The sequence below is a fragment of the Hyla sarda genome, chromosome 10 (genome assembly GCF_029499605.1).
Source record: "Hyla sarda isolate aHylSar1 chromosome 10, aHylSar1.hap1, whole genome shotgun sequence".
Classification (NCBI taxonomy): domain Eukaryota; kingdom Metazoa; phylum Chordata; class Amphibia; order Anura; family Hylidae; genus Hyla; species Hyla sarda.
This window is the reverse complement of record NC_079198.1, coordinates 34,933,589-34,961,532: the sequence shown is the minus strand read 5'-3', so window position 1 is coordinate 34,961,532 and position 27,944 is coordinate 34,933,589. Positions and strand designations below refer to the sequence as shown.

The 27,944-nt window shown below is 44.0% G+C and overlaps 1 protein-coding gene across 3 annotated transcripts in view; it reads left to right on the top strand.

Annotated features, from left to right (window-relative positions):
* GRIK4 (glutamate ionotropic receptor kainate type subunit 4) overlaps window positions 1-27,429 on the top strand; it is a 454,975-nt gene extending 427,546 nt beyond the window's left edge. For all 3 annotated transcript variants that reach the window (XM_056543987.1, XM_056543989.1, XM_056543988.1), the window contains exons 17-20: window positions 2,018-2,243; window positions 2,479-2,607; window positions 16,347-16,465; window positions 26,023-27,429. In XM_056543987.1, the coding sequence (XP_056399962.1) occupies window positions 2,018-2,243; window positions 2,479-2,607; window positions 16,347-16,465; window positions 26,023-26,385 (837 nt within the window). In that variant the 3' untranslated portion in view covers window positions 26,386-27,429. The remainder of the gene's footprint in view (window positions 1-2,017; window positions 2,244-2,478; window positions 2,608-16,346; window positions 16,466-26,022) is intronic.
* The last annotated feature ends 515 nt before the right edge of the window (window positions 27,430-27,944 follow it).

Below are 27,944 nucleotides of genomic sequence, written 5' to 3'. Positions count from 1 at the left end.
AGTGCAGCAGAATTCCTTTGATATCAATGGGACCCTGCTGCTGCGGAATCTCTGTGCAGAATTCTAATGCGCACTGAAAATTCTATCAACATAGGCATAATTTCTACCACAGGTTCCCTGAAATATGCCTCATGCATATTGTATGGATCTGTAATGGGTAACCTTTACATTTCCAATGTTGTGCCCACAATGAGTATTGGGGGAGTAGTTCAAGGCGGCTGAGGGTAGTAGTCCCTCAGGCAAAATCCACTGTAATGTCATGGATGGCTTTATGGATGGCTTTTTAAATGGTTTCCCTGTGAGCTCCTGCAACTTTTGTAAATGGGGAGCTTACAGGATAGTAAGTTCTTGACCCCAGGGTACAAGTTGGTGTCTGGAGGGGTGTACCCATGGTTATTTGTGCAATAGACACAGACACACTAGCAAATTCCAAACAGGTAAACGTTACTAAAATTTACTGTATAAAATCTATACAATTACTTCTTACAGAACAAAGTTGAAGTTAAACATTTTAGGATGAATACTTGGAAATTGGTCACAGTTCCCTTTTAAAGGGGTACTCCGCCCTAGACATCTTATCCCCTATCCAAAGCATAGGGGGCAAGATGTCTGATCTTGGGGGTCCTGCAGCTGGGGACCCCCGCAATGTCTGCAGCGCCACCCTGCCGCCATCACTACAGAGCAAACTGGGTCTGTGCGTGATGATGGGGCGATGCAGGGGACGGAGCATTGTGACGTCATGGCTCTGCCCCCGTGACATCACGTCCCACCCACTCAATACAAGTCTATGGGTGGGGGTGTGACGCGGCCACTCCCCCACCCATAGACTTGTATTAAGGGGGTGGGGTGTGACGTCACGATGCTCCGTCCCTTGCATCGCCCCATCATAACGCACAGAGCCAGTTTGCTCTGTAGTGATGACAGCGGGGTGGCGCTTCAGAGATCGCAGGGGTCCCCAGCGGTGGGACCCCCGCGATCAGACATCTTATCCCCTATCCTTTGGATAGGAGATAAGATGTCTGAGGCGGAGTACCCCTTTAAGTTACTTGTAAGCAGTTAGACTGACCAGCAGTCACTGAATATGCTTTATGTACTTTAGTGTTGCTAGTGAAGATGTATGTACAGTCCAATTAGATCATTCTCTACTGAGATTTGCTGTGGTATCTGGAAACAGGACATTGACTAGGTCCTAAACCTCTTTCTCCTCATGTGACTTAGCATGAGGCAAACTGGCTATATTTGCATTCCAGTCTAAGGTACCCTGACCGCAGGAGCAAAGCTGGGAGATACCCTCATATTTTGCTGGCTAGGACCAGACTAGACTGGTTTGGTTCCAGCCCTCTGGAAAGAGAGGGTCTGACTTTAGTGACTCCTCCTTCAAAGCAGTTTCCACATAAATCTGAGGAGAGTCATTTCACCAACATTCCATGCATCCTAACAAGTGTAGCTCCCAAGTGCTGGCAGCAATGAGTGATGTGTTAACCCTTGCACATATTTAATACCACAGCATATGGAAAGGTAGCGGTGTGATACACAAAATGTTGGTTTGATACACAAGTCATACAGATTGGATTCATGATACTTAGGAAGAACTCCTCAGCAACACAAAACCTACAGCTTGAAGGTGGTACTGGGACACCACATTATGGCCTGCTGTAGCTCCATGTACATCAGTTTTCTTACACCTGATTTTCTGTCAAATTTTTTATTAGAAAAAAAAATTATATTCACCCTCTTATTCTATATTATGGAGACATTTCCTGCTAGAAACATTGCTTTTATGGTTAAATAACTTTGACACATAGCTGCTCATGGCTTCCTACTACTGAACTGCAGAGGACTCTGTGTCCCCACATATAACTTCCAATATACTACTATGTTGAGTGAAAAAGACCTCAGCGGGAATATTATTTATCCTTAGTATATTTAATGATCTAATGCTACCTGACATTCTAGCAGAAGAAAATAGTCATATAACTTGATATAAATTGTGGCAACTCTGTTATTTCCCTTCTAGAATTCTCGCTACCAGACTTATCAAAGGATGTGGAATTACATGCACTCAAAACAACCTAGTGTATTTGTCAAGAGCACAGAGGAAGGTATAGCCAGAGTGTTGAACTCGAACTATGCTTTTCTACTGGAGTCAACCATGAATGAGTACTATCGTCAACGTAACTGCAACCTTACTCAGGTCGGAGGGCTGCTGGACACGAAAGGCTATGGTATTGGAATGCCCATAGGTATGTAACACATACAGTAGAATTTGATATTGTTTCATGTTTTAGAGAGCTACCGTATATGGGTTTTACACTATGAAGTATTTTTGCATTGCCCTTTGTTCATTCCAATAAAGCTCTAGGGTTTTGATTCTACTACTCTAGGGATACCTCATCTTATTGAAATAGTACTAGGAAGGAAATTTATACATTAATACATGAATCCTTTTTTGACAAATTCATATTTTTAAACTTGAAGGCTCAGTTTTCCGAGATGAGTTTGATTTGGCAATCTTACAACTTCAAGAAAACAACTGTCTAGAGGATCTGAAACGAAAATGGTGGGATGGGGGTAAATGTCCAAAAGAAGAGGACCACAGAGCTAAAGGTAGTCATAATAAGATTTTCTTATTATTATAATTCTAAAAATATGTTTTCTGTGTTGATATTATCCATGCTGTGTTATTAAAAGTCATGAACATGTGATAACTATTTGCTGACCATTTTCCTTTAGCTGGGTCTTCTTTAACCTGATTTAACATGTGATTTGTAGGAGGCTCTTCCCCCTATTACACTAAGCCAAACTTTATTTTTCCAATGGGAACTTATTAAAAATTAGCAAATATTTGCTCAAATGAGCTTAACAAATGTTTTTACTTTAACCCCTTAAGTACCAGGCCAATTTTATTTGAGCATTTTCGTTTTTTTTTCTCCTCACCTTCTAAAAATCATAACTCTTTTATATTTCCATCCACAGACCCATATGAGGACTTGTTTTTTGCGTCACCAATTTTACATTGCAATGAGAGCACTTATTTTACCATAAAATGTACGGCGCAACCCAAAAAATATTATTTATATGGGAAAAATGAAAGGAAAACCACAATTTTGGAAGGTTTTGTTTTCCTGGTGTACACTTTATGGTAAAAATTACATGTTTTCTTTATTCTGTGTGTTAATACGATTAAAATAATATCCATAATGTATGCTTTTCTATAATTGTACCGCTTAAAAAAAATCTCAAACTATTTTAACAAAATTAGTATGTTTGAAATTGCACTAATTTGACCACCTATAACTTTCAATTTTTTCTGTATACGTGGCAGTATGAGGGCTCATTTTTTGTGCTGTGATCTGTAGTTTTTATCAGTACCACTTTTGCTTAGCTTTTACTTTTTTTCAATTGTTATAAATTTTTTTGGAATAAAATGTGACAAAAATGCAGCAATTTTGGACTTTTTAATTTTTTTTATGTTTACGCCGTTCAACCGTATGGGATCATTAACAATATATTTTGATAGATCACACTTTTACGCATGCAACGGTACCAAATATGTTTATTAATAAAAAAAAATTATGTTTTGTGTGGGTAAAATGTGAAAAACAGATGAGTTACTTTTTTATTGAGGAAGGGGATTTTTCCAATTTTTTTACTTTAATTTTTTTTTATTTTTTTTACTTTTTTTTTTACACCTTAATAGTCCCCATAGGGGACTATTTATATAAATCATTTGATTGCTAATACTGTTCAGTGCTATGCATACGGCATAGAACTGATCAGTGTTATCGGCAATCTTTTGCTCTGGTCTGCTCGATTTCAGACCAGAGCAGAAGACTCCTGGAGACGGACTGAGGCAGGTGAGGGGACCTCTGTCCGCCATTATGGTTGATAGGATCCCTGCGGCAGCGCTGCAGGGATCTGATCATCCATTTAAAGTACCGCACTGCCGCAGATGCCATGATCTGTATTGATCATGGCATTTGAGGGGTTAATGCCGGACATCTGTGCGATTGCGGATGTCTGCCTTTACCGGCGGGTCCCTGACTGCTGATAGCAGCTGGGACCTGCCGCGCATGACGTGAACACAGGTCCGGTGCTCGCGGTCATGGCTCAGTGTAAATGTACGTCATGGTGTGTTGACGTACATTTAAATCCATTGTCGTTAAGAGGTTAATGTCAAATGTCTTGTCTTAGGAGATGTCTCTGCTCAAAAGTTGGTACCCAATCCTTATACTTTTCATAATTTATTGAAAAGTTGGTCGACCCCGACGATTTATCTGTCTCTCTAAGGGTGTATTTACATCACACCACGGCTCTACGTCAGGTTCACATTAGGAATATGTCAAAGAGAAAGCCAACATAAACCGGATATCCGCATTCACTTTAATTGGACAAATTCAGGCTAACAGTGACTCAAGTTGGTCCCTCTTCTGAACATATATACTATCTGTGGTAGACCACATTTCTTCACATTTCTAAGCCCTGCACAGAAGGTGTATACATTCTGAAACTAGACCAAAAAGAGTCACAAAAAGAATCTGGTCCATTAAAGACATTTGGCACACTGCGCTCTATGTTGGCTTCTCGTTTTGACAGCTTGCCAATGTAGACTCAACAGAAGGGCTAAAGCGTGGTGTGAATAGCAGTAGTAGTGTGAATCGTGTATAGTGGTGTACTCAGAAAGGTTGGCCATATTGAATTTCAATTGCCTGACACTATTGTTTTCCAGAATATGAGCTGTCTGGCAGCAACTTACTACCCCTCTTCCCATTCACAATACATGAACGTTCTGCCAAGTCAACATTAATATGTATGGGGTTGAACAGCTTTGGAAAGTGTAGAAGCATCTTTAGAGCTGGCCTCATCAATGCTCCTATAGACAGCATTAAAGAGGTTGTTGAAGATTATAAAAACATGGTTGCTTTTATCAGTGTAACACCTGTCCCCAGGTTGTTAGTAATATTGTAGCTCATCACAGAGACATCCATTAGACAGGAGTGGAGCTGAATTTAGAAAATAAAAAGCAGCCATTTTTCCTAATACAGGATCAACCCTTTAAAGGGGTACTCTGGTGGAAAACATTTTTTTTAATCAACTGGTGCCAGAATTGCAAGTTAGAAAAAAGAAATGGTAACCATAACCCCAAGGCCAATATCAGATAGCCTGATACATGATGATAAATGAAAGGAACCGTGCTTCAAATATATGTTGAAAACCATATAAATTTATAAAAAATACATATAACAAATTGTGTTGTAGAACCTCCTTTCACAGGGACCTTGAGGAGGTAAATGCAATAAATGAATGATAAAACATAGTACATAAAACAGCACCACTGTGCAATGATTGGAAATAGAGTCCGTCGGTCCCCCTGAGCTGGTGGAAGATGCGACCATTAAAAAGAAAATAATTTTTGGTTAACACAAAATTCAAAAGTTGTAAGACTAGTGTATTCTGTTCCTGATAGGACATCCCTCTAGTTTTTAGGTAGTATTCTACTGCCTACAGACCTACAGAATGTTTAATTGAAGAATATAATGCCTCCACATCAATACTTGCCAAAATGATACCCTCACTCAGGCAAATCCCTTCTATCCTCTGTAAGATTTTTTTTCCAGTGCATTGGTCAAAATTTCAGTCAATTCTTGTGAGTATGCAGGTGTTGGATCGCTTGAAAGTGTTTCATATGTCTCTCGGTCGTCTAGTAGTCTCTTACACATCCGAATATATTTTAATCTGTCCATCAGGACGATGTTACCTCCTTTATCGGAGGATTTTATAATAATTTGACTATTATTTTGCAGCTGCGTAAGAGACTGTCTTTCCATGAAGGTAAGATTGTCCCTGAGACCTTGGCTGTTTGTACTGCTTTGACCTACACTCGAGAGAGTTTTGAAATCCCTAAGAACAAGCTCAGAGAATACAACTATGCACGAGGTGTCCCCTATAGGTGGAAAGCTTTTACTGCTTAGTTTAAGGTCCGTGAATGGACCCTCTTCCAATGGCTGTTCATTTTCATTTAGTAATGTCACTAATTCATTTGTTGTTGCAAAGTCATCTCCTGAGATACCCAAATTTAGGCCCTCGCACCTATTGCGCATTTTAAAAAATTCATGGCACTTCAATTTTCGGGCAAATAAGGCTATGTCCTTTGTCCATTCAAAATGGTCAAATTTGACCGTCGGAACAAAGGACAGGTCTTTGAGGAGAACTGATCTCTGTGCATCAGTGAGTATCAAACTTGAGAGGTTAATGATTAATGTGTTTCTTCTGCTTCATTTATTTCTGAGGGTTGTTCAGAGTGCGAGGTAGGAACCGTAGTTGATATGGATCCCTCTGACTTCCATCTATAAAAGGAGAGGGATAGGAAGAGGACGAGCCACCACATTATGCGAATTGGTTGTTATTGTTGGCTCCTCAATATCTGCCTCTTCCTCTTCCCCTTCCTCTCTGACCTCTACTTCCTCCTCTGTTGCCACCTCTTTTACTCTTACCAACAGAACCTCCTGAGAAATCTGTATCAGATGATGACACCTCAGTTTTGGTTTCTCTGTTAGTAGGATTTTTTTCCAATACTGCATAGGCTTGGTTTTCTTTGAAATCCGCAAGGTCTCTAACAAATTGGGAGTGTTTGCGGAATTTCAAATAGTACTGATACTTCTCAATATGATTTTGTAATTGAGTTAATTGAGTTTCTTTCACAGAGTATTCGGGGTCACTTTTAAAACGCAATACAACCTCCTTCTGTTTCTCTAGTTTAGTCAAAGTTATCTCAAGATTTTTCTTTTCTTACTCTAGGAGGATTTCCATAAATTTTGTAGAGCACTTTGTGGCTTCCGTTTTCCACTTTGTTAGTACTACAGGTGTTCTCAGTCTAGTGGAGGGAAGTATGGGGACTCTAAGGCCACGAGGTACTATGCCCTGTTTTAGATAATTTTCAAAGCTTTGAACTTCCCAGAAGGAGGTTGCGTATTGTTTATATCGTTTAGTCAGTTCCTTAAATGATGATCGCATAGACGGGGTGTATTTAGGCTGAACAAACGAATTTTCAGAGAAAACATTTCTCACATCTGATAACCAGCTCTCTGTATTGATTGCATTAGTTATAAAGCCTGCCATAACAAAGAAAGATCAAAAATCTAAAAGGGGGGTGCAGAGAGATATGGTCCTGCGTCTGACCACACTAATGTGTAATTTGCGACCCAGCTTTAATATAGAAAATTATAAGAGCACCAATATTGTGTCTCGGGTGTGCCTAAAAAGTAACTTTTATTTTAGACTGATTAAAACATTACACAAACTTAAAGTGTACTTGTGTCAACAATCACCACAAATAACAAGGGATGTCGTTGGTGCATATAAGGGAGGCCTTATAGGAACTGTACAGAACCACGTTCTGTCCCGGAACACAACAAATCCCCTTACTTAATATAAGTCGCCCTCGACGTCTGTCCCCTTAGGGAGAGGAGCGAAATGGCCACTTGGCCATATGCAGTCCTGAAGCATTATATACAACGTTCAATTCCAGACTGATGAAACGAATATGAAAACTGATCAACTGGTGATAAGAGTCTCTGTATATAATGTCCATACATGCTCTGCAAATCTGATGGACAGAATAACTCTAGGACTTGCTTGAGATAATGATTCATTTTCAACATGACTTATACTTATGACATAACCCTTTTTTTTTTTTTTTTTAGTAGGTATGACTATGGACTATGCACAACTAGTGAATATGCATATAACAGACACGGCTGACTATACATTTCCGACTGACTAAAACATTTTATGACACTGGACTATATCTGACATTTTATTATGACTAGGACACTTAATGAATACTGCGACATTAGATTAGTACTATGATATATTTGACTGACTGACATTTGACTGACTATTAGACTATTAGACTTGGTATGCATGGTGATGGCAATACTTATACATACACTTTGACATTATACCACTGTTTATTTTTTTGCTGTTAGACACTGGTTGTGGATTGGGTTGCTGGAGGCTTTCTGCCCAATGCCTTGGCTACTAGGGTCTATCAGCATTACACACTTTACCCTTAGAACACTTTACTCTAGATAACATTTAACATTCTGTTACCTTACTTTTGTATGTGCATTTGGTTAGCTACAGGAATACATTCTGGCCAGTAAAGTACCCTGGGTACGCAAAGACAAGAATAAATTACATTATTTACTTGACATTTTAATGACTAACAGAGGTGTGAACTGATATAAGAATCCTACAGTCCCTAATGTATATTTGACTGAAGTTTGTGACTGATGTACATGACTTTTGTGATTGAGGCTTATGTGTACTGAATTTATGTGTGTGTAGACTATTTAGGTCAGTCTAGATATCTGGCTGTGTGAGGCACTAGTGTGAAGGGGGTTTTCTCGTCTCCCCCAGTGGGGCTGGAGCAACACCTATGTGGTATCACTGTAACACCTTTAAACAATCCTGTACACATGTACAGTAAACCATTTACACTTTATTACATTTTATTAGGCATAACTTTTAATACCTGTAGACCTGAGGGTTAAGTACGGCTAACATAATAACTGATATGGTCATGTTAGATCACCTGTTATCCCGGAGTGCAACATGGTGCACAAAATATATTACTTTTACCATATATACATTAAAGTTCACATATGGCTTAGTAGTCCCAATACACTATGGAGTCTCTGGTTAGAATCACAGCCGTAACCGGGCACAAGACTTACAAAAAGGTTGCAGAATAAACTGGCTTGACGAAAGTCTGTCAGGTAATCTTCTTAAAAGTTGCTCTGGTGTAGTAAACCTTTAACAAGAAGATTGTACTTGTGTACAGAACAGTTAGTCATATACCCGTAGTAGGTGCAGTCATTGTACACAACTTTAAGTAGGCACTCTTTTATTTTCCCTGCCTCGCCTATCGGTATGCTTCCTAGGTTGAGACATAAATCTAGGAGTGCGAGACTGGACCCCCTTCATGGGATTCACATGGGTTAATCTTGACTGAGCAATGATCGGGCTGACAATGACCACTACACTCATTGTAGCAGCTTGCGCCACTGGGGATATTGTAGGTGCCCGTTGGCCCAGCCAAACCTCTTTGACATTCTGAGTAGACCGAGGCACATTTTTTTGTGCCTGTTGCTCAGGCCACACCTCCGTGACTGGAGTAGGCCTAGGCAAATCAGTTGGTGCCCGCTGATCAGGCCACACCTCCTCAGGGGGAGTAGGTTTGGGCACATTTTCTGTGAAGGAAGATGAAGAGCTGGATCTCTTGAGAAACTTGAGAGCCATAACAGAAGCCTCGGGTATGTAGTTCTCCTCCTCAAGGGCAGCGTCTGGGATCTTCATTGGTCTCAGCCCAAAAGGATCTGCATCCCAGTCATCTGAAGGAAAGTAAGTGAATGGCAGCTGAGTGGGGTTCTTTGGCCTGGTGACAGCGGCTGCCCACTCTCCTTGCAGGCTCCTCACCAGAGTATACTCCACAAATTCACCTTTCTCCAGGGAATGCAGTGCTGGGGGAAGATAGTCTTTTTGGACAGCTTTCCTGTTGACAAGGATGGTGCCCCCATGCCGGCAGTCCATGAGTGTGCCAAATCCCCTGACTCGGTCAAACTTTACAACAGTAGCACGGCGGCGCTCCAGGGGTGGCTCACCTTCCTGGGGATGCTCCAGCTTTCTGATATATATAGGGCCTCCAGCTGTATTGTGTCTTGCTGCTGTTCTTGATGCACCTCATACGGCAGCAGTTTGGGCCTATACCTCTGTTTCTCCTGTGCCCTGAGTTCCTCTACTATGGCAGCAACTTCGGCTTCTCTTCGGGCTCTTTTGGCCTGAGCTGTGGGAACTGGAGGATGAGGCTTCCCTGTCAGGGGAAGAACATGCTCCCTCATATACTGGATTAATGCAGGCTCATCGCCGAACAACCATCTATGTAGAGGGGGTGACTGCGGGCCTGCAGTAGCTTCAGCAGCTTTTGGGGCTTGGGTCCCTCTCTCTGGGCTAGAAGTGAAAGAAGGTGTTGAAAATGTGGCCTGGGCCGGGGTACTTACTTCCGACTCCTCGGTAGCAATCTCTGCCCAGGATGCCCAGGTCCTATGGTGAGGGAACAGCCTCACCGGCGATGCTTCTCCCGACTCGGAGGATTCCACTTCCGGGGTGGTTGGCCATTTGTCATCCCCTGGAAGCGGGGGTAGGTAATTCAAGTCAGTTATAGTCAGCGTGGCTGTGCTAGAGTTTGTCAAGTCATAGAGAAGGCTGAAGCCTCTTTGGACCAAATCTGTAGGGCAGCAACATGGTCCTCAAAACATACTTTTGTAAAACACTATAGGTTGCAATTAAATCCTATTTCTGATCTTTACTTTGGATGTAAAGTCCTTCAGGCGGTAGTCCCAGGGGTGCTGGTAAAGATAGATTACTTACCGGGTAATCTGTTTTTCATTAGCTCATGACAGCACCCCTCATTTATCCCACCCTAAAAAAAAATGTACAAAAATTTCTTTATGTTGCTTAATGAATTTAGAGAATGAAAATCATTTTCTATGATTATTGGCTCCTTTGGAGTACTTTACTTTGAATTGAGGTGTGGAGAGGCGTGTCCCTTTTTATGTTCCAAAGTTTCCTGTCCTGCGGTGGGAGGTCCTCTCCAGGGGTGCTGTCATGAGCTAATAAAAATTAGATTACCCGGTAAGTAATCTATCTTACTTCTGCTACTTGCCTGTGTGGTGACCACGGTGTAATGGTGGGACCACGAGGTGTAGCAATGGAGGAAGCGGGGCCAAATGGCACTAACCCCTGGGGCAAGATGTTGTTAACCTCTAGTGTTCGTGATGCCAGGATATGGTTGTATGGTGTAGGGCATCACCGACAACCAACCCAAAACGGCATATAGTAAATGAGAGTCCAAAGCAGGTTTTGATGTAACTGGAACTTTACTGATGAAGGCAGTATAACAGTCTTTACAAATAGCCAACTTCCACAGAGGTGACCGGGACACTAGGAACCTCTCAGGCTTGCTTGGACTTGTAGTTGCAATGATAATGATGCAGGCCACAGTACTACTGTTATGATTTTGATAGGGACAGTAGAGACTTGACTTATACTCACAGATTTGATGTGGCTGCAGACTTATAGGCTTTGGCCTAGATATGCTGGACTTGACTTGTACAGGACTTGTTCTTGCTTTAATGTCCAAGAATAGAGCAGGAAGTAAAGAGAGAGAGTGTGGAGACTACAGCCCCTTATATATCAGGGGGCTGAACTCAAACCCATTGGTAGCTGGTTGCCTGTGGTTACCTGTGTCTCTGGAACTCTGGGTATATCATGTGATCACACAGCACATGACATATCACATGACCTTAGGAAGGTCCTATACAGGGTAAACGTCCTAACAACCTTCATATATTACTTACATTCACTGTACAATAGATATAATAAATGTACATACTTAACCCCTTAAGGACTCAGGGTGTTCCTGGGTCGGGCCCAGCCTCTAACAACGGCCGGGACCCGTGTCTAATAGTGCGCAGCAGTGATCGCGGTGCCGCTCGCTATTAACCCTTTAGACGCGGCATTCAAAGTTGATCGCCACGTCTAAAGTGAAACTAACTAATGCCTGTTAGCTCAGGGGGCTGTTCGGGACCGCTGCGGTGAAATTGCGGCATCCCGAACAGCTGTAGGACACAAGGTGGGCTCCCTTACCTGCCTCCTGGTGTTCGATCCAGGCATGAGCAGTCAAGTGGCAGAATCATTGATCAATGGTTTCCTATGAGAAACCACTGATCAATGTAAAAGATCAGTGTGTGCAGTGTTATAGCCCCCTATGGGAGCTATAAGATTGCAAAAAAAAAAAAGTGAAAAAAAAAGTTAATAAAGATCATTTAACCCATTCCCAAAAGTTTGAATCACCCCCCTTTTTCCATTTACAAAAAAACTGTTTAAAGAAAAATAAATATATGTCCGAATTATAAAAATATATCATTAATTAAACCGCACGGTCAATGGCGTACGCCCAAAATTATTCCAAAGTCCAAAATAGTGTATTTTTGGTCACTTTTTATATCATGAAAACATTGTGGTAGCCCTTGGAGGGTGTATGGTAGGGATGGTATGATGTTGGTATATGAGGGGTTGATATTAACCCAGTCACTTGTGACACCAGGGTGAGGGCTGGTATGCTGAATCTATGTTCCGGCCTATCGCCGCCCTTCCCAGAAGCGATAGGTGCAATGAAATGACTGAAGGTCCACAAGCAGATTTTACTTGAACTTGAATAACTTTACTGCAGTGCTTGCAATATCCAATGCGTAGTAACAGTCTCATATAACAGTTCTTAGGTTGCTTAGTGACTGGCAGAAGTTGCAGACCTTGCATTAAACTTATAGTCTCTGAATTTAGGGAGTGATGTGCAGATCCGTCCGGATTTAGGGGACATATTGGGTCCGGTGATACTGCAGAGTGCTTAGGGGATGACACACTCTATAATTTAGATCATTCAGCCGTTGCCGCAAGGCTCAGGCCTAACTCACTGTGATTACTGCTATACAGGTCTTGCTTGCTTGCTATCCCAGGAACAAGAGAGAGATAACATGGCCGCCGCTCCCTTATATGGGCAGGGGGCGTGGCGATTTTGATTGGTCCGAACGTCTGCCACTCACTTTACATGGTATCATGGGATTGTTTACATCACAAGGTCTATACACATTGCAAAACCCAAAATGAGGCTAGAGATACCAAAGTGAGGCCTCAAACACATCCAGAATGAGGCTTGGAGCGCATCACATGACCCGAAGGCCCTGTGACACCATGGAAACAAGTAATTAACCATTTATATGCAGAAATAATACTATATACATTATTCTATGGATAAATTAGGAATCTATACACTATAATAGAGGCGACTAGGGGCGGACTGACTAACAGATATTACTAAGTCCTAGGGACTCGGGCTACGGGGACCCCATAGATAAATAAGTACCGTTTGAAATGCGGTACTGGGACACCCCAAAATTAATAAAAAGCGATCCATCAGTCCTATCAATACCGCTAAAAACTTCAGATTACGACACAAAAAATGAGCCCTAAAACTGCCCCATACGTGGAAAAATAAAAAAGTTATAGGGGTCAGAAGATGACAATTTTAAACGTATACATTTTCCTGCATGTAGTTATGATTTTTTTCAGAAGTACGACAAAATCAAACCTATATAAGTAGGGTATCATTTTAATCGTATGGACCTACATAATAAAGAAAAGGTGTCATTTGTACCGGAAAATGCACTATGTAGAAACAGAAGCCCCTAAAAGTTACAAAATGGCGTTTTTCCTTCAATTTTGTCGCACAATGATTTTTTTTTTCCATTTCGCTGTAGAATTTTGGGTAAAATGACTGATGTCATTACAAAGTAGAATTGGTGGCACAAAAAATGAGCCATCATATGGATTTTTAGGTGCAAAATTGAAAGAATTATGTAAGGAAGAAAAAACGAAAGTGCAAAAACTGAGTCCTTAAAGGGTTAATATACAATATATAAAAGACAATACTATATAATGACTTAGGGGGACCCTGCAGGAGAGCCCTGTGGACCTGAGGGACTCTACCTGAGGGGACTTTAGGACTGTACAGAACCATGTTCTGTACTGGGACACCACATCTAGAAAGAGACAGGGATGTGTAATGAAGGTGCTACCTGTGTCTGGATGGTGGACGAGGAAGCCCTGAGAGCTGGTTTGTCTGGTGTCTGTTCACAACATCCTTGAAACAGCCATCATGCTTCTACAATGATGTGTCTCATGGAAGAAGTATTCCGATTCTGCAGTCTGCAAAAACATGTCTATTCTTTCTGCGGATTTCACATGCATTGCTGTCATTCCGCCAGATTAGTCAAATTTGCATCACGTTCGCACATGTTTTCGGTGTTGACATTCCACACATTTTCCGCTGTGTGAACTCGGTATTAGTCTGTCAACAGGACAAAATGTATTTTTGTGTGCATCGTAGGGACATGTCTAGTAGTCAACAATTTCTTATCAACAGTTAGACCACCCAGCAGGGAAAGCGTTTGCATGCGCCCTCTTGTGCAAGACCCAGTGTCTAATCAGACTACACCTGTAATCATTTACATATCTCCTTGAGACATAACTGCATGCCTAGTTCTGTGTGCATTTTTTTTGCCAATTAGTATACTTAACCCCTTAACGACGAAGGACGTATATTTAAGTTCTCCGCCGACTCCCGCGATATGCCGCGGGGTCATGCGGTGTCCCAGCGTCATATCGGGTCGGTCCCGGCGGCTATCAACGGCCTGGACCCGCGGCTAATACAGGACATCACCGATCGCGGTGATGCCCTGTATTAACCCTTCAGACGTGGCGATCAAAGCTGACCGCCGCCTCTTAAGTGAAAGTAACCGAGCTGCTCAGTCGGGCTGTTTGGGACCGCCGCGGTGAAATCGCGCGTCCCGAACAGCTTACAGGACACCGGGAGGGCCCTTACCTGCCTCCTCGGTGTCAGATCGCCGAATGACTGCTCCGTGCCTGAGATCCAGGCAGGAGCAGTCAAGCGCCGATAAGACTGATCACAGACGTGTTAATACACGCCAGTGATTAGCATGAGAGATCAGTGTGTGCAGTGTTATAGGTCCCTATGGGAGCTATAACACTGCAAAAAAAAAAGTTAAAAAAAAAAGTGTTAATAAAGGTCATTTATCCCCTTCCCTAATAAAAGTTTGAATCACCCCCCTTTTCCCATAAAAAAATAAAACAGTGTAAATAAAAATAAAAATAAACATATGTGGTATCGCCGCATGCATAAATGTCCAAACTATAAAAATATATTGTTAATTAAACTGCACAGTCAATGGCGTACACGTAAAAAAATTCCAAAGTCCAAAAAAGCATATTTTTGGTCACTTTTTACACCATAAAAAATGAATAAAAAGTGATCAAAAAGTTAGATCAAAACAAAAATGGTACCGATAAAAGCTTCAGATCACGGCGCAAAAAATTAGTCCTCATACCTCCCTGTACGTGGCAAAATAAAAAAGTTATAGGGGTCAGAAAGGGACATTTTTAAACGTATAAATTTTCCTGCATGTAGTTATGATTTTTTCCAGAAGTACGACAAAATGAAACCTATATAAATAAATAGGGTATCATTTTAACCGTATGGACCTACAGAATAATGATAAGGTGTCATTTTTACCGAAATATGCACTGCGTAGAAACGGAAGCCTCCAAAAGTTACAAAATGGCATCTTTTCTTCGATTTTGTCGCACAATTATTATTTTTTCCATTTTGCCGTGAATTTTTGGGTAAAATGGCTAATGTCACTGCAAAGTAGAATTGGTGACGCAAAAAATAAGCCATAATATGGATTTTAAGGTGGAAAATTGAAAGGGTTAGGATTTTTAAAAGGTAAGGAGGAAAAAACGAAAGTGGAAAAACTGAAAAACCCTGCGTCCTTAAAGGGGTTCTCTGGTGCTTACACATCTTTTCCCCTATCCAAAGGATAGGGAATAAGAGGCCTGATCGCGGGACTCCCGACGCTGGGGACCCCCGCGATCATGCACGTGGCACCCCGTTTGTAATCAGTCCCCGGAGCGTGTTCGCTCCGGGACTGATTACAGGCGACCACCAGGCCGGCGGCGTGTGACGTCACGCCTCCGCCCCCATGTGACGTCACGCTCCGCCCCTCAATGCAAGCCTACGGGAGGGGGCGTGACAGCTATCACACCCCCTCCCGTAGGCTTGCATTGAGGGGCGAAGCGTGACTTCACACGGGGGCGGAGGTGTGACGTCACATGCCTCCGGCCCGGTGGTCGCCTGTAATCAGTCCCGGAGCGAACACGCATGATCGCGGGGGTCCCCAGCGGCAGGACTCCCGCGATCAGGCATCTTATCCCCTATCCTTTGGATAGGGGAAAAGATGTGTAAGCACCGGAGAACCCCTTTAAGGGGTTAAGCAAAAACCACCAAATATTTGCAACAATATCAAGTTTCTTTGTTCTAACAGATGTCCTTTAATAGCCAGTCTTTGCTTCTGTCTACATAGCAGGAATCTTCGTTCAAAAGGAATAAAATGCGAGAGCAGGTGTCTAGAGCCCACTTCATTTAACTGGTCGGAGAACATGTTTTACACCACAGTGCATTAGTGCTTATAAAACCTTGATCTGGTTTATGTATTTTTATAACTTTTCTTCTGTCTATATTGCGGTTTATCAAAATCTATAAAAACATGTTGTTGTATCTTCACTGCTGGGACTTATATATACAGCATGGTGTAGTATCACATTCAAGCATGTTTTTATGACCTGTGATTTTATCTTTTTCTTCTCAGGTTTAGGAATGGAAAACATTGGCGGCATCTTTGTTGTGTTAATCTGTGGTCTAATAGTGGCTATTTTTATGGCAGTGCTTGAGTTCCTGTGGACTATACGCAACTCTGAAGAGTCTGAGGTAAAATAAAGACTTCTTATTTAACATTATACCCAAAACATGTTATATCAACTCAACAAAGAATTTATCAATCCTCCAGATTGCCGTTATGTATTTAAGCTTACCTGTCATTCAAAATACATGGTTTTGTTAAATTAACTCTGAGTGTTGACAAGGTAATTTTAGTGCTCTCACTGCTGTTATTGAGCCCTTGAGAGTCACCTTTATGGTTCATAGCTATTTCTTTTTTCTGAGCTGAACTGTTTGCCAGTAGTATATATACACACAGGCACTTGCTTTCCATAAATTGTCTGGCCAATAACAGCACAGAACCTTCCCTTTACTGCTATGCTATGGCATAGTTTTAGTGAAAGCACACTGAATTTAACAGGCTGGCACAGTGCTGGGGGAGGATTTATAGTACACTAATTATAGATAGCATGTGGAAGGAGAAGGGATAACTGATTTATTGGCTTTGGAAATGTAAGCAAAGAGAGGGTTACACTAAGCACTGCACTACTACTGCTCATGATGACAAGCTAAGGGGATGGGGATATTACATTTAAAAAGCAGCATTGTGAAGGGACTGCTACCTAGGACTTTATGAGTGGTCAGAAATGAGAGGGAAACATTGATTTACATTTCTAGGATAGTGTGGATCCTGTGAAAGAGGCAGACAGGCACAGCTTGCATTCACACAGCACACATAGCACTAGCTAAGCCTTGCTCTGACTTGTTGTGTTCCGACTCTGTCTTTCTGTTACTAGAGACTGAGCATAACAACCAGTGGCGTAGCTAGAAATCACAGGGTCCAGATGCAAAAAATAGCTCTGGGCCACCCTACCCCCCGACCACCAACTTCCCGGACAACTCCCTTACCTGGCCTCGGCCATCACATAATAGTGACTACAGCAATGATAGGACACAGCCAGTGCCAATACACATTGATATCTGTGACTAACAGGCAGGGCCGGACTGAGACCAATAATAGGCCCGGGCATTTTTGAATAAGCAACCTTTTTTTTTTTGTTATGGGTTCATCTGCTGGGACCCCCACCAATCACCTTGGTTCAAGTGGCTCTCCAGCTGTTGCTAAGCTACAACTTCCATCATGTATGGAGAGCCTCAAGTTGTAGTTTTGTAACAGCTGGAGAGCCACAGAGTGGGGTACAGTGTCATCCATTATCACTACAGGATGTACAAGTGACTACAGCAGTGATGGGACAGTCAGGAGAATACACAATGATAAGAATGACCTGAGTGACGTCTTCTCTGTTCTTTTCCATCTGGTCCAGATGCCATATCTTCTTCCATCTTCTCTGTGCCTGATGTCCGCACATTGGTTTCTTCACTTTGAATAAGTATATAATATATAATACTGACATACACACTGTACCCTCTGAATGTAACCCTCCCAGAAAATGTGCTCCCTGAATATAATACTGCCACCCACTGTGCTCTCTGAATATAATACTGCCACCCACTGTACCCCCTGAATATAATACTGCTACCCACTGTACCCTCTGAATATATTATTGCCACACACTGAAAATAGAAAAAATAGAAAAAACAAGGTGGCGCACACCTGGTGAAGATCGTCAGGTAGGGGGGTATAGATGAGGGAGGAGGGGGATTTGCCTCTTACCAAATGGTGTTATGCTCAGAGCACAACACCCATATTCGCAATGTCAGAAAGTGGTCAGTCACACACAGGTCCCGTCGGTATGGAAGATCTAATACCGCAATTATTCAGCATGTGGAGACGACATCAGAGGTTGGAAAACAGGGACATCATCGCAGCGCTGGACCATCAGAGAAGTAGAACAAACCTTGACAGTTCAGGTAGTTTTATTGTGTAGATAAGATAAAACAAAGCTTAACATAAGGCATTTCAAGACCGGACTGGTCTCTTTGTCAGGTATGAACATAATGGTATGAACGGTACATAAGTACACAGAGACCCAAATTAGTTCCGGGTTGTGACACTGGACGGCGAACAGGTAAAAACATGCAATGCATTGTGCAACATTTACAATAGTACGCGTAGTACATTTCTTAACAACAATACATACAATTTAAAAATAAACAGAAATAAGCATAAAAAATTATAAGCGCATCAAGAAAATTGAAAATGATAAAAAAAAAAATTGTGGTATCGGAGTTCAAATTAGCTAAGTATAGGAAAACCTATGAAACCGATGGGACACTGCCCTCTAGGGATCAGAGAAGATGGTTCATCTCACCGCATCACATGGGAGGGACCTGGTAAGGTGCGTGTGATCGTGGTATACATTGCAAATAAAATACTGCCACAAACTGTACACTCTGAGTAAAATACTGTCACACACTATACCCTCTGAATATAATACTGCCACACACTGTACCCTCTAAATATAATACTGACACATACTGAGCCCTCTGGATATAATTCTACCACACACTGTACCCTCTGAATATAATACTGTCACACACTGTACCCCCTGAATAAAGTACTGCACACATCCATCATACATAATACACTCTTCTATCATACATACACACATCCACCATACATACACACATCCATCACATCCAGGGGCCGGGGGGCAGCTTTGCTCAATGGAAATAAAAGTGTGCTAACAGCAAGGGGCAGTCCCCTCAGTCCTGGGCCCTCAAGCAATTGTCACGATGCCGGCTGGCAGGTAGTGGATCCTCTGTGCCAGAGAGGGATTGGCGTGGACCGTGCTAGAGGATCGGTTCTAAGTCACTACTGGTTTTCACCAGAGCCCGCCGCAAAGCGGGATGGTCTTGCTGCGGCGGTAGTGACCAGGTCGTATCCCCTAGCAACGGCTCAACCTCTCTGGCTGCTGAAGATAGGCGCGGTACAAGGGAGTAGACAGAAGCAAGGTCGGACGTAGCAGAAGGTCGGGGCAGGCAGCAAGGATCGTAGTCAGGGGCAACGGCAGGAGGTCTGGAACACAGGCTAGGAACACACAAGGAAACGCTTTCACTGGCACTAAGGCAACAAGATCCGGCGAGGGAGTGAAGGGGAAGTGAGGTGATATAGGGAAGTGCACAGGTGTAAACACTAATTGGAACCACTGCGCCAATCAGCGGCGCAGTGGCCCTTTAAATCGCAAAGACCCGGCGCGCGCGCGCCCTAGGGAGCGGGGCCGCGCGCGCCGGGACAGAACTGACGGAGAGCGAGTCAGGTACGGGAGCCGGGGTGCGCATCGCGAGCGGGCGCTACCCGCATCGCGAATCGCATCCCGGCCAGAGGCGGTATCGCAGCGCCCCGGGTCCGTGGAACCGACCGGAGCGCTGCAGTGAGAGGAGTGTAGCGAGCGCTCCGGGGAGGAGCGGGGACCCGGAGCGCTCGGCGTAACAGTACCCCCCCCCTTGGGTCTCCCCCTCTTCTTGGAGCCTGAGAACCTGAGGACCAGACTTTTGTCCAGGATATTGTCCTCAGGTTCCCAGGACCTCTCTTCTGGACCACAACCCTCCCAATCCACTAAAAAGAAGGTTTTCCCTCTGACCTTTTTAGATGCTAAAATTTCTTTGACGGAGAAGATGTCCGAGGAGCCGGAGACAGGAGTGGGGGGAACAGATTTGGGAGAGAAACGGTTAATGATAAGTGGTTTAAGAAGAGAAACATGAAAGGCATTAGGAATACGAAGAGAAGGAGGAAGAAGAAGTTTGTAAGAGACAGGATTAATCTGGCGCAAAATCTTGAAAGGACCAAGATAGCGTGGTCCCAACTTATAGCTAGGGACACGGAAGCGGACATATTTGGCGGAGAGCCATACCTTGTCTCCAGGGGAAAAAATGGGAGGAGCTCTTCTTTTCTTATCCGCGAATCTCTTCATGCGTGAAGAAGCCTGTAAGAGAGAATTTTGGGTCTCTCTCCATATGATGGAGAGATCACGAGAAATTTCATCCACAGCGGGCAGACCAGAGGGCAAGGGGGTAGGGAGGGGGGGAAGAGGGTGACGGCCGTACACCACGAAAAACGGGGATTTGGAGGAAGATTCAGAGATTCTGAAATTATACGAGAATTCGGCCCAAGGTAGAAGATCTGCCCAGTCATCCTGGCGGGAGGAAACAAAATGTCGTAAATAGTCACCCAAGATCTGGTTAATTCTTTCTACTTGTCCATTGGATTGAGGATGGTATGCAGAAGAAAAATTTAATTTAATCTTGAGTTGTTTACAGAGAGCCCTCCAGAATTTAGACACAAATTGGACGCCTCTATCCGAGACGATCTGCGTAGGCAACCCGTGAAGACGAAAAATGTGTACAAAAAATTGTTTAGCCAACTGAGGCGCAGAAGGAAGACCAGGAAGAGGGATGAAATGTGCCATTTTGGAGAATCGATCAACGACCACCCAAATAACAGTGTTGCCATGGGATGGGGGTAAGTCAGTAATAAAATCCATACCAATCAGAGACCAAGGTTGTTCGGGAACAGGCAGAGGAAGAAGAAAACCAGCGGGCTTCTGGCGAGGAGTCTTATCCCGGGCACAGATAGTGCAGGCTCGCACAAAGTCCACCACATCAGTCTCTAGAGTCGGCCACCAATAGAAGCGAGAGATGAGTTGCACAGATTTCTTGATGCCCGCATGACCTGCGAGATGGGAGGAGTGACCCCATTTGAGGATTCCGAGGCGTTGGCGTGGAGAAACAAAGGTCTTTCCTGGAGGAGTTTGCCTGATGGAGGCTGGAGAAGTGGAAATCAGGCAGTCAGGAGGAATGATGTGTTGAGGAGAAAGTTCAATTTCAGAAGCATCTGAGGAACGAGAGAGAGCATCGGCCCTAATGTTCTTATCAGCAGGCCGAAAGTGAATTTCAAAATTAAATCGGGCAAAGAACAGAGACCACCTGGCCTGACGAGGATTCAGCCGTTGGGCAGACTCGAGGTATGAGAGGTTCTTGTGATCGGTGTAAATAATAACTGGAAATCTTGATCCCTCCAGCAGATGCCTCCATTCCTCAAGTGCTAATTTAATGGCTAGAAGCTCTCGATCCCCGATGGAGTAGTTCCTCTCCGCCGGAGAGAAGGTCCTAGAAAAAAAACCACAAGTAACAGCATGCCCGGAAGAGTTTTTTTGTAGAAGGACAGCTCCAGCTCCCACTGAGGAGGCATCAACCTCCAATAGGAAGGGTTTAGATGGGTCAGGTCTGGAGAGCACGGGAGCCGAAGAGAAGGCAGACTTGAGTCGTTTAAAGGCGTCTTCTGCTTGAGGAGGCCAAGACTTGGGATCGGCATTTTTTTTGGTTAAAGCCACAATAGGAGCCACAATGGTAGAAAAATGTGGAATAAATTGCCTGTAATAATTGGCGAACCCCAAAAAACGTTGGATGGCACGGAGTCCGGAGGGGCGTGGCCAATCTAAGACGGCAGAGAGTTTATCTGGATCCATTTGTAGTCCCTGGCCAGAGACCAAGTATCCTAGAAAAGGAAGAGATTGGCATTCAAACAGACATTTCTCAATTTTAGCATAGAGTTGATTGTCACGAAGTCTCTGAAGAACCATACGGACATGCTGGCGGTGTTCTTCTAGATTGGCCGAAAAAATTAGGATATCATCAAGATATACAACAACACAGGAGTATAACAGATCACGAAAAATTTCATTAACAAAGTCTTGGAAGACAGCAGGGGCGTTGCACAGGCCAAAGGGCATGACCAGATACTCAAAGTGTCCATCTCTGGTGTTAAATGCTGTTTTCCACTCATCCCCCTCTCTGATGCGGATGAGGTTATAGGCGCCTCTTAAGTCCAATTTAGTAAAGATGTGGGCACCTTGGAGGCGATCAAAGAGTTCAGAGATGAGGGGTAAGGGGTAGCGGTTCTTAACCGTGATTTTATTAAGTCCGCGGTAGTCAATGCAAGGACGTAGAGAGCCATCTTTTTTGGACACAAAGAAAAATCCGGCTCCGGCAGGAGAGGAGGATTTACGGATAAAGCCCTTTTTTAGATTCTCCTGGACGTATTCAGACATGGCAAGAGTCTCTGGGGCAGAGAGAGGATAAATTCTGCCCCGGGGTGGAGTAGTGCCCGGGAGGAGGTCGATAGGACAATCATAAGGCCTGTGAGGAGGTAGAGTCTCCGCTTGTTTTTTGCAGAAAACATCCGCGAAGTCCATATAGGCCTTAGGGAGACCGGTTACTGGAGGAAGCACAGAGTTACGGCAAGGGTTACTGGGAACCGGTTTTAGACAGTCCTTGGAACAAGAGGGCCCCCAACTCTTGATCTCCCCAGTGGACCAATCCAGGGTTGGGGAATGAAGTTGAAGCCAGGGAAGTCCAAGGAGAATTTCCGAGGTGCAATTGGGGAGGACCAAAAGTTCAATCCTCTCGTGATGAGATCCGATGCTCATTAGAAGGGGCTCCGTGCGGAAACGTATGGAACAGTCCAATCTTTCATTGTTTATACAATTGATGAAAAGGGGTCTGGTGAGACTGGTCACTGGGATGTTGAACCTGTTGACGAGAGAGGCCAAAATAAAATTTCCTGCAGATCCAGAGTCCAAGAAGGCCACAGAAGAGAAGGAGAAGGCAGAGGCAGACATCCGCACAGGCACAGTAAGACGTGGAGAAGCAGAGTGGACATCAAGGATTGTCTCACCTTTGTGCGGAGTCAGGGTACGTCTTTCCAGGCGGGGAGGGCGGATAGGACAATCCCTCAGGAAGTGTTCGGTACTAGCACAGTACAGGCAGAGATTCTCCATGCGGCGTCGTGTCCTCTCTTGAGATGTCAGGCGAGACCGGTCGACCTGCATAGCCTCCACGGCGGGAGGCACAGGAACAGATTGCAGGGAACCAGAGGAGAGAGGAGCCGAGGAGAAGAAACGCCTCGTGCGAACAGAGTCCATATCTTGGCGGAGCTCCTGACGCCTTTCGGAAAAACGCATGTCAATGCGAGTGGCTAGGTGAATAAGTTCATGAAGATTAGCAGGCATTTCTCGTGCGGCCAGAACATCTTTAATGTTGCTGGATAGGCCTTTTTTAAAGGTCGCGCAGAGGGCCTCATTGTTCCAGGATAATTCAGAAGCAAGAGTACGGAATTGTACGGCATACTCGCCAACGGAAGAATTACCCTGGACCAGGTTCAACAGGGCAGTCTCAGCAGAAGAGGCTCGGGCAGGTTCCTCAAAGACACTTCGAATTTCCGAGAAGAAGGAGTGTACAGAGGCAGTGACGGGGTCATTGCGGTCCCAGAGCGGTGTGGCCCAAGCCAGGGCTTTTCCAGACAGCAGGCTGACTACGAAAGCCACCTTAGACCTTTCAGTGGGGAACTGGTCCGACATCATCTCCAAGTGTAATGAACATTGGGAAAGGAAGCCACGGCAAAGCTTAGAGTCCCCATCAAATTTATCCGGCAAGGATAGTCGTAGTCCAGAAGCGGCCACTCGCTGCGGAGGAGGTACAGGAGCTGGCGGAGGAGATGGTTGCTGGAGCTGTGGTAGTAACTGTTGTAGCATAACAGTCAGTTGAGACAGCTGTTGGCCTTGTTGCGCAATCTGTTGTGACTGCTGGGCGACCACCGTGGTGAGGTCAGCGACAACTGGCAGAGGAACTTCAGCGGGATCCATGGCCGGATCTACTGTCACGATGCCGGCTGGCAGGTAGTGGATCCTCTGTGCCAGAGAGGGATTGGCGTGGACCGTGCTAGAGGATCGGTTCTAAGTCACTACTGGTTTTCACCAGAGCCCGCCGCAAAGCGGGATGGTCTTGCTGCGGCGGTAGTGACCAGGTCGTATCCCCTAGCAACGGCTCAACCTCTCTGGCTGCTGAAGATAGGCGCGGTACAAGGGAGTAGACAGAAGCAAGGTCGGACGTAGCAGAAGGTCGGGGCAGGCAGCAAGGATCGTAGTCAGGGGCAACGGCAGGAGGTCTGGAACACAGGCTAGGAACACACAAGGAAACGCTTTCACTGGCACTAAGGCAACAAGATCCGGCGAGGGAGTGAAGGGGAAGTGAGGTGATATAGGGAAGTGCACAGGTGTAAACACTAATTGGAACCACTGCGCCAATCAGCGGCGCAGTGGCCCTTTAAATCGCAAAGACCCGGCGCGCGCGCGCCCTAGGGAGCGGGGCCGCGCGCGCCGGGACAGAACTGACGGAGAGCGAGTCAGGTACGGGAGCCGGGGTGCGCATCGCGAGCGGGCGCTACCCGCATCGCGAATCGCATCCCGGCCAGAGGCGGTATCGCAGCGCCCCGGGTCCGTGGAACCGACCGGAGCGCTGCAGTGAGAGGAGTGTAGCGAGCGCTCCGGGGAGGAGCGGGGACCCGGAGCGCTCGGCGTAACAGCAATGCTTGAGGGCCCGACCTGTTAGCCCGGCCTGCTGCTGCATACTATAGCAGCAAGGGGGCCCTGCAATGGTGACCTCTATAGCTACGTCACTGCTGGGAGTTGTTTTTCACCAATCATTACTGCAGAACTTGCAAATGATTACAGCTCTGATGTGACATAGTGGGGAGTATACACAATGATATCAGTGACTACAGGTGACATCTCCTCTATAGTCTTTCCGTTTCTAATTTAGATGGTACATACCGCCATGATCACACACTGCACCCTCTGAATATAAAATTACCACACACTGTAACCTCTAAATATACTTATCTTCTACTTTTGTGGAATTTTATACACACACATGCACTCTCATTAACACTTTACACACACATGCACTCTCATTAACACTTTATACACACATGCACTCTCATTAACACTTAATACACACACATGCATTAACACCATACTAACCTCATGCAGGCATTCCCCTGACTTGGTCTTCATCCCTGGATGATGGTCATGGAGGGGTCAGTTGCAGATAACACAGCTGAGAGGAGGGGGCACAGGACTCACGGCACAGGCAGCATGCAGGCACATCTTCCTATTCATGACAGGCTATTTGGCCTCTTCAGGCTGCCGTGCCATGAATCCCCTCCCCCTCCTCTAAGACCCAACGGCAGCAGGAATCCGAAGAGGGGAGATGTGCAGCCTGCAGTGTAATTGTACATGTCCTAGGTGGCTGGGCTCCCCTGACATTTCAGGCCTCAGCCATAATTAAATGGGGGATGGGAGTGTAAGTAGGGGTGGGGCGGTTTTTGGAGGGTTGGGGAGCCTGCTCAAAGCAAATAAAAGTGTGCTAAGGGCCCAACCTGTCAGCCCGACCTGCCCCCTGGCTATGAGGCCCGGTCGCAATGGCGACCTTTGCGACCTGTATAGCTATGCCACTGATAACAACAGCAGTCACTAGCAGATTGCAGGAAAGTGAGACACCTAGTGGCCAAGACTTTAAAGCAGCTCTAGAGTTTGTTTTCAGGGGTAAAGAGTTATTTTTGATACATTTTGTTAGGAATGTTAGAAATCTCATAGGCGTGAAATCATAGTGACCATTAAATATTACATCTGTATACTGTGCAGCTCATTAAAGAATCTGCTCGCGATCAAGACTTTCAAGTTTTCAATTTAATATTAGTATTATATCTAAATATTGTGTACATCCACTCAGCAAGTTCTGTTCAAGTTTTAGTTTGCCCATTTGTCCGTTATATGTTAATTATCAAGTATTTTGATTATTGTTTCTAGGTTTCTGTGTGTAAAGAAATGGTGACGGAGCTAAGCAACATAATTCTCTGCAAAGACAGTCTCCTACCACGTCGAAGGCGTGGGGGCTTTATACGTCCTAGAGCTACCATTCAGGATGAAAGAAGAGGACGTAATACTACTATTCTCAGTAATGGTAAACTATGTGGTGGTAGTGGGCCTGACCCATTGGCACAGAGACTGGCACAAGAAGCAGCTCTAGTAGCTCGAGAATGTACACATATTAGAGTATGTCCGGAGTGCCGCCGCTTTCAAGGACTCAGACCACGTACCTCCGCAGGATCTCCAGCACAAAGTGAGGAGAGTTTGTGGGAGAAGACGACAAACAGTAGTGAGCCAGAGTAGAAAACCATGAGCGATAAGAAACAAAACATCCAGTGCTGTTTTTTTAGTCATCATTGAATTATACAAATAAACTTTCTACAGCTAGACTAAAATCCTGTTAGTGGATTATCCACAGTACAAAAAAATCTCCCACAATGGATTTCTGTGATCTGAGCTGCCATTAAAGTTCCTGACATCATAAAACTGATGGTTCTCATACAAATAGCAGAGGACTAAACCTAGTCATATGATATCATTATTTTTGGATCTTGAGGGCCATTGTCTTTACCCATAGTCATAAGCATCTAAAAAGCTTTTATTATTTGGATACCTACAGTGTCTGTAGTATTAAGCAAAACATTTTGTCTAAAACAGTAAGTCTGATCTGGTAAGAAGGTTGTTCTCTGCGATCAGGAAACCGTTTGGTGTTTTATCATGGCTTTATGTGTGTCTTTGAAGGTTGTGTTATGCCAATATTCATGTTTTGTAGAGAAAGTCATGCCCTATATGCAGTCTACATCCTGGCCACGTGCAAAACTCTACAATATCGATGTCATGGGATATAAGTACCCATGGCTGTCATGTAAATATAGAGCTTTGTCATTGTGTAACAAGAATAAGAGCTAGATTTACTAAATTATCATTTGTGAAAGTACATAAAAAAAGAAAAAAAAATCCCATTTCTACATGAAAGTATAGTTACAAAAAAGTGTTGTAATATACTATACTAGTAAGGTTTAAGTGTAGAGACATCACTATGGTTAAAACCATAGAAGAGTTGGTACCTACCACTTATCTCTACATAACCATATGCCTTTCATAATGTAAGATTTGGTAAATCTACCATTTATTGAAATAAAATCCACTCCAGGAGTCATAGAAGCTGTGTATGAAAGAATTATAATAATATTTTTTGATGAAATCTACAATTCTATGCAATTTCTGTAAAATAAAGACAACAATTCTTAGTATGTTTTGTATAGATGTAAATATGTACTGTACAAAGTGTCCTAGTAGATACTTATATTTATAATATGGGTGCAAAGAGATTTACTATACATTTTATTTCTGTTTGTTTGGTGCAATGGAATGAAAGAAGACTACAACAATCATAAACAGCCTCAGAACAAAGATCAGTATGAAGACAATGAAGTAACAATTATGATACAATAGTAATCAAGCTAATAGCACTGTCTGTTTAAATTTGTGGTGGAAAAGAAACATTGTTTTATTCAGGACATTGTAAGCTATATTGTGTACACTATAATGATGATGCACAGTACCCACTTTGAGACCCAATCCCCAGTAATAACTGTTTGTATAAAATTAGACCCCTTATAGTCCAGTGCCAAGTTTTTCCTGGTACACAACTCTAAAATTTCTGTTAATGAGTTCCTAGTACAGATTAAAGAGAAGCCTTAAAGGGGTTCTCCGGTACATACACATCTTTTCCCCTATCCAAAGGATAGGGGAAAAGATGCCTGATCGCGGGAGCTATCACGCCCCCTCCCGTAGGCTTGCCCCGCCCCCGTGTGACGTCACATGCCGCCGGCCCGGTGGTCGCCTGTAATCAGACCCGG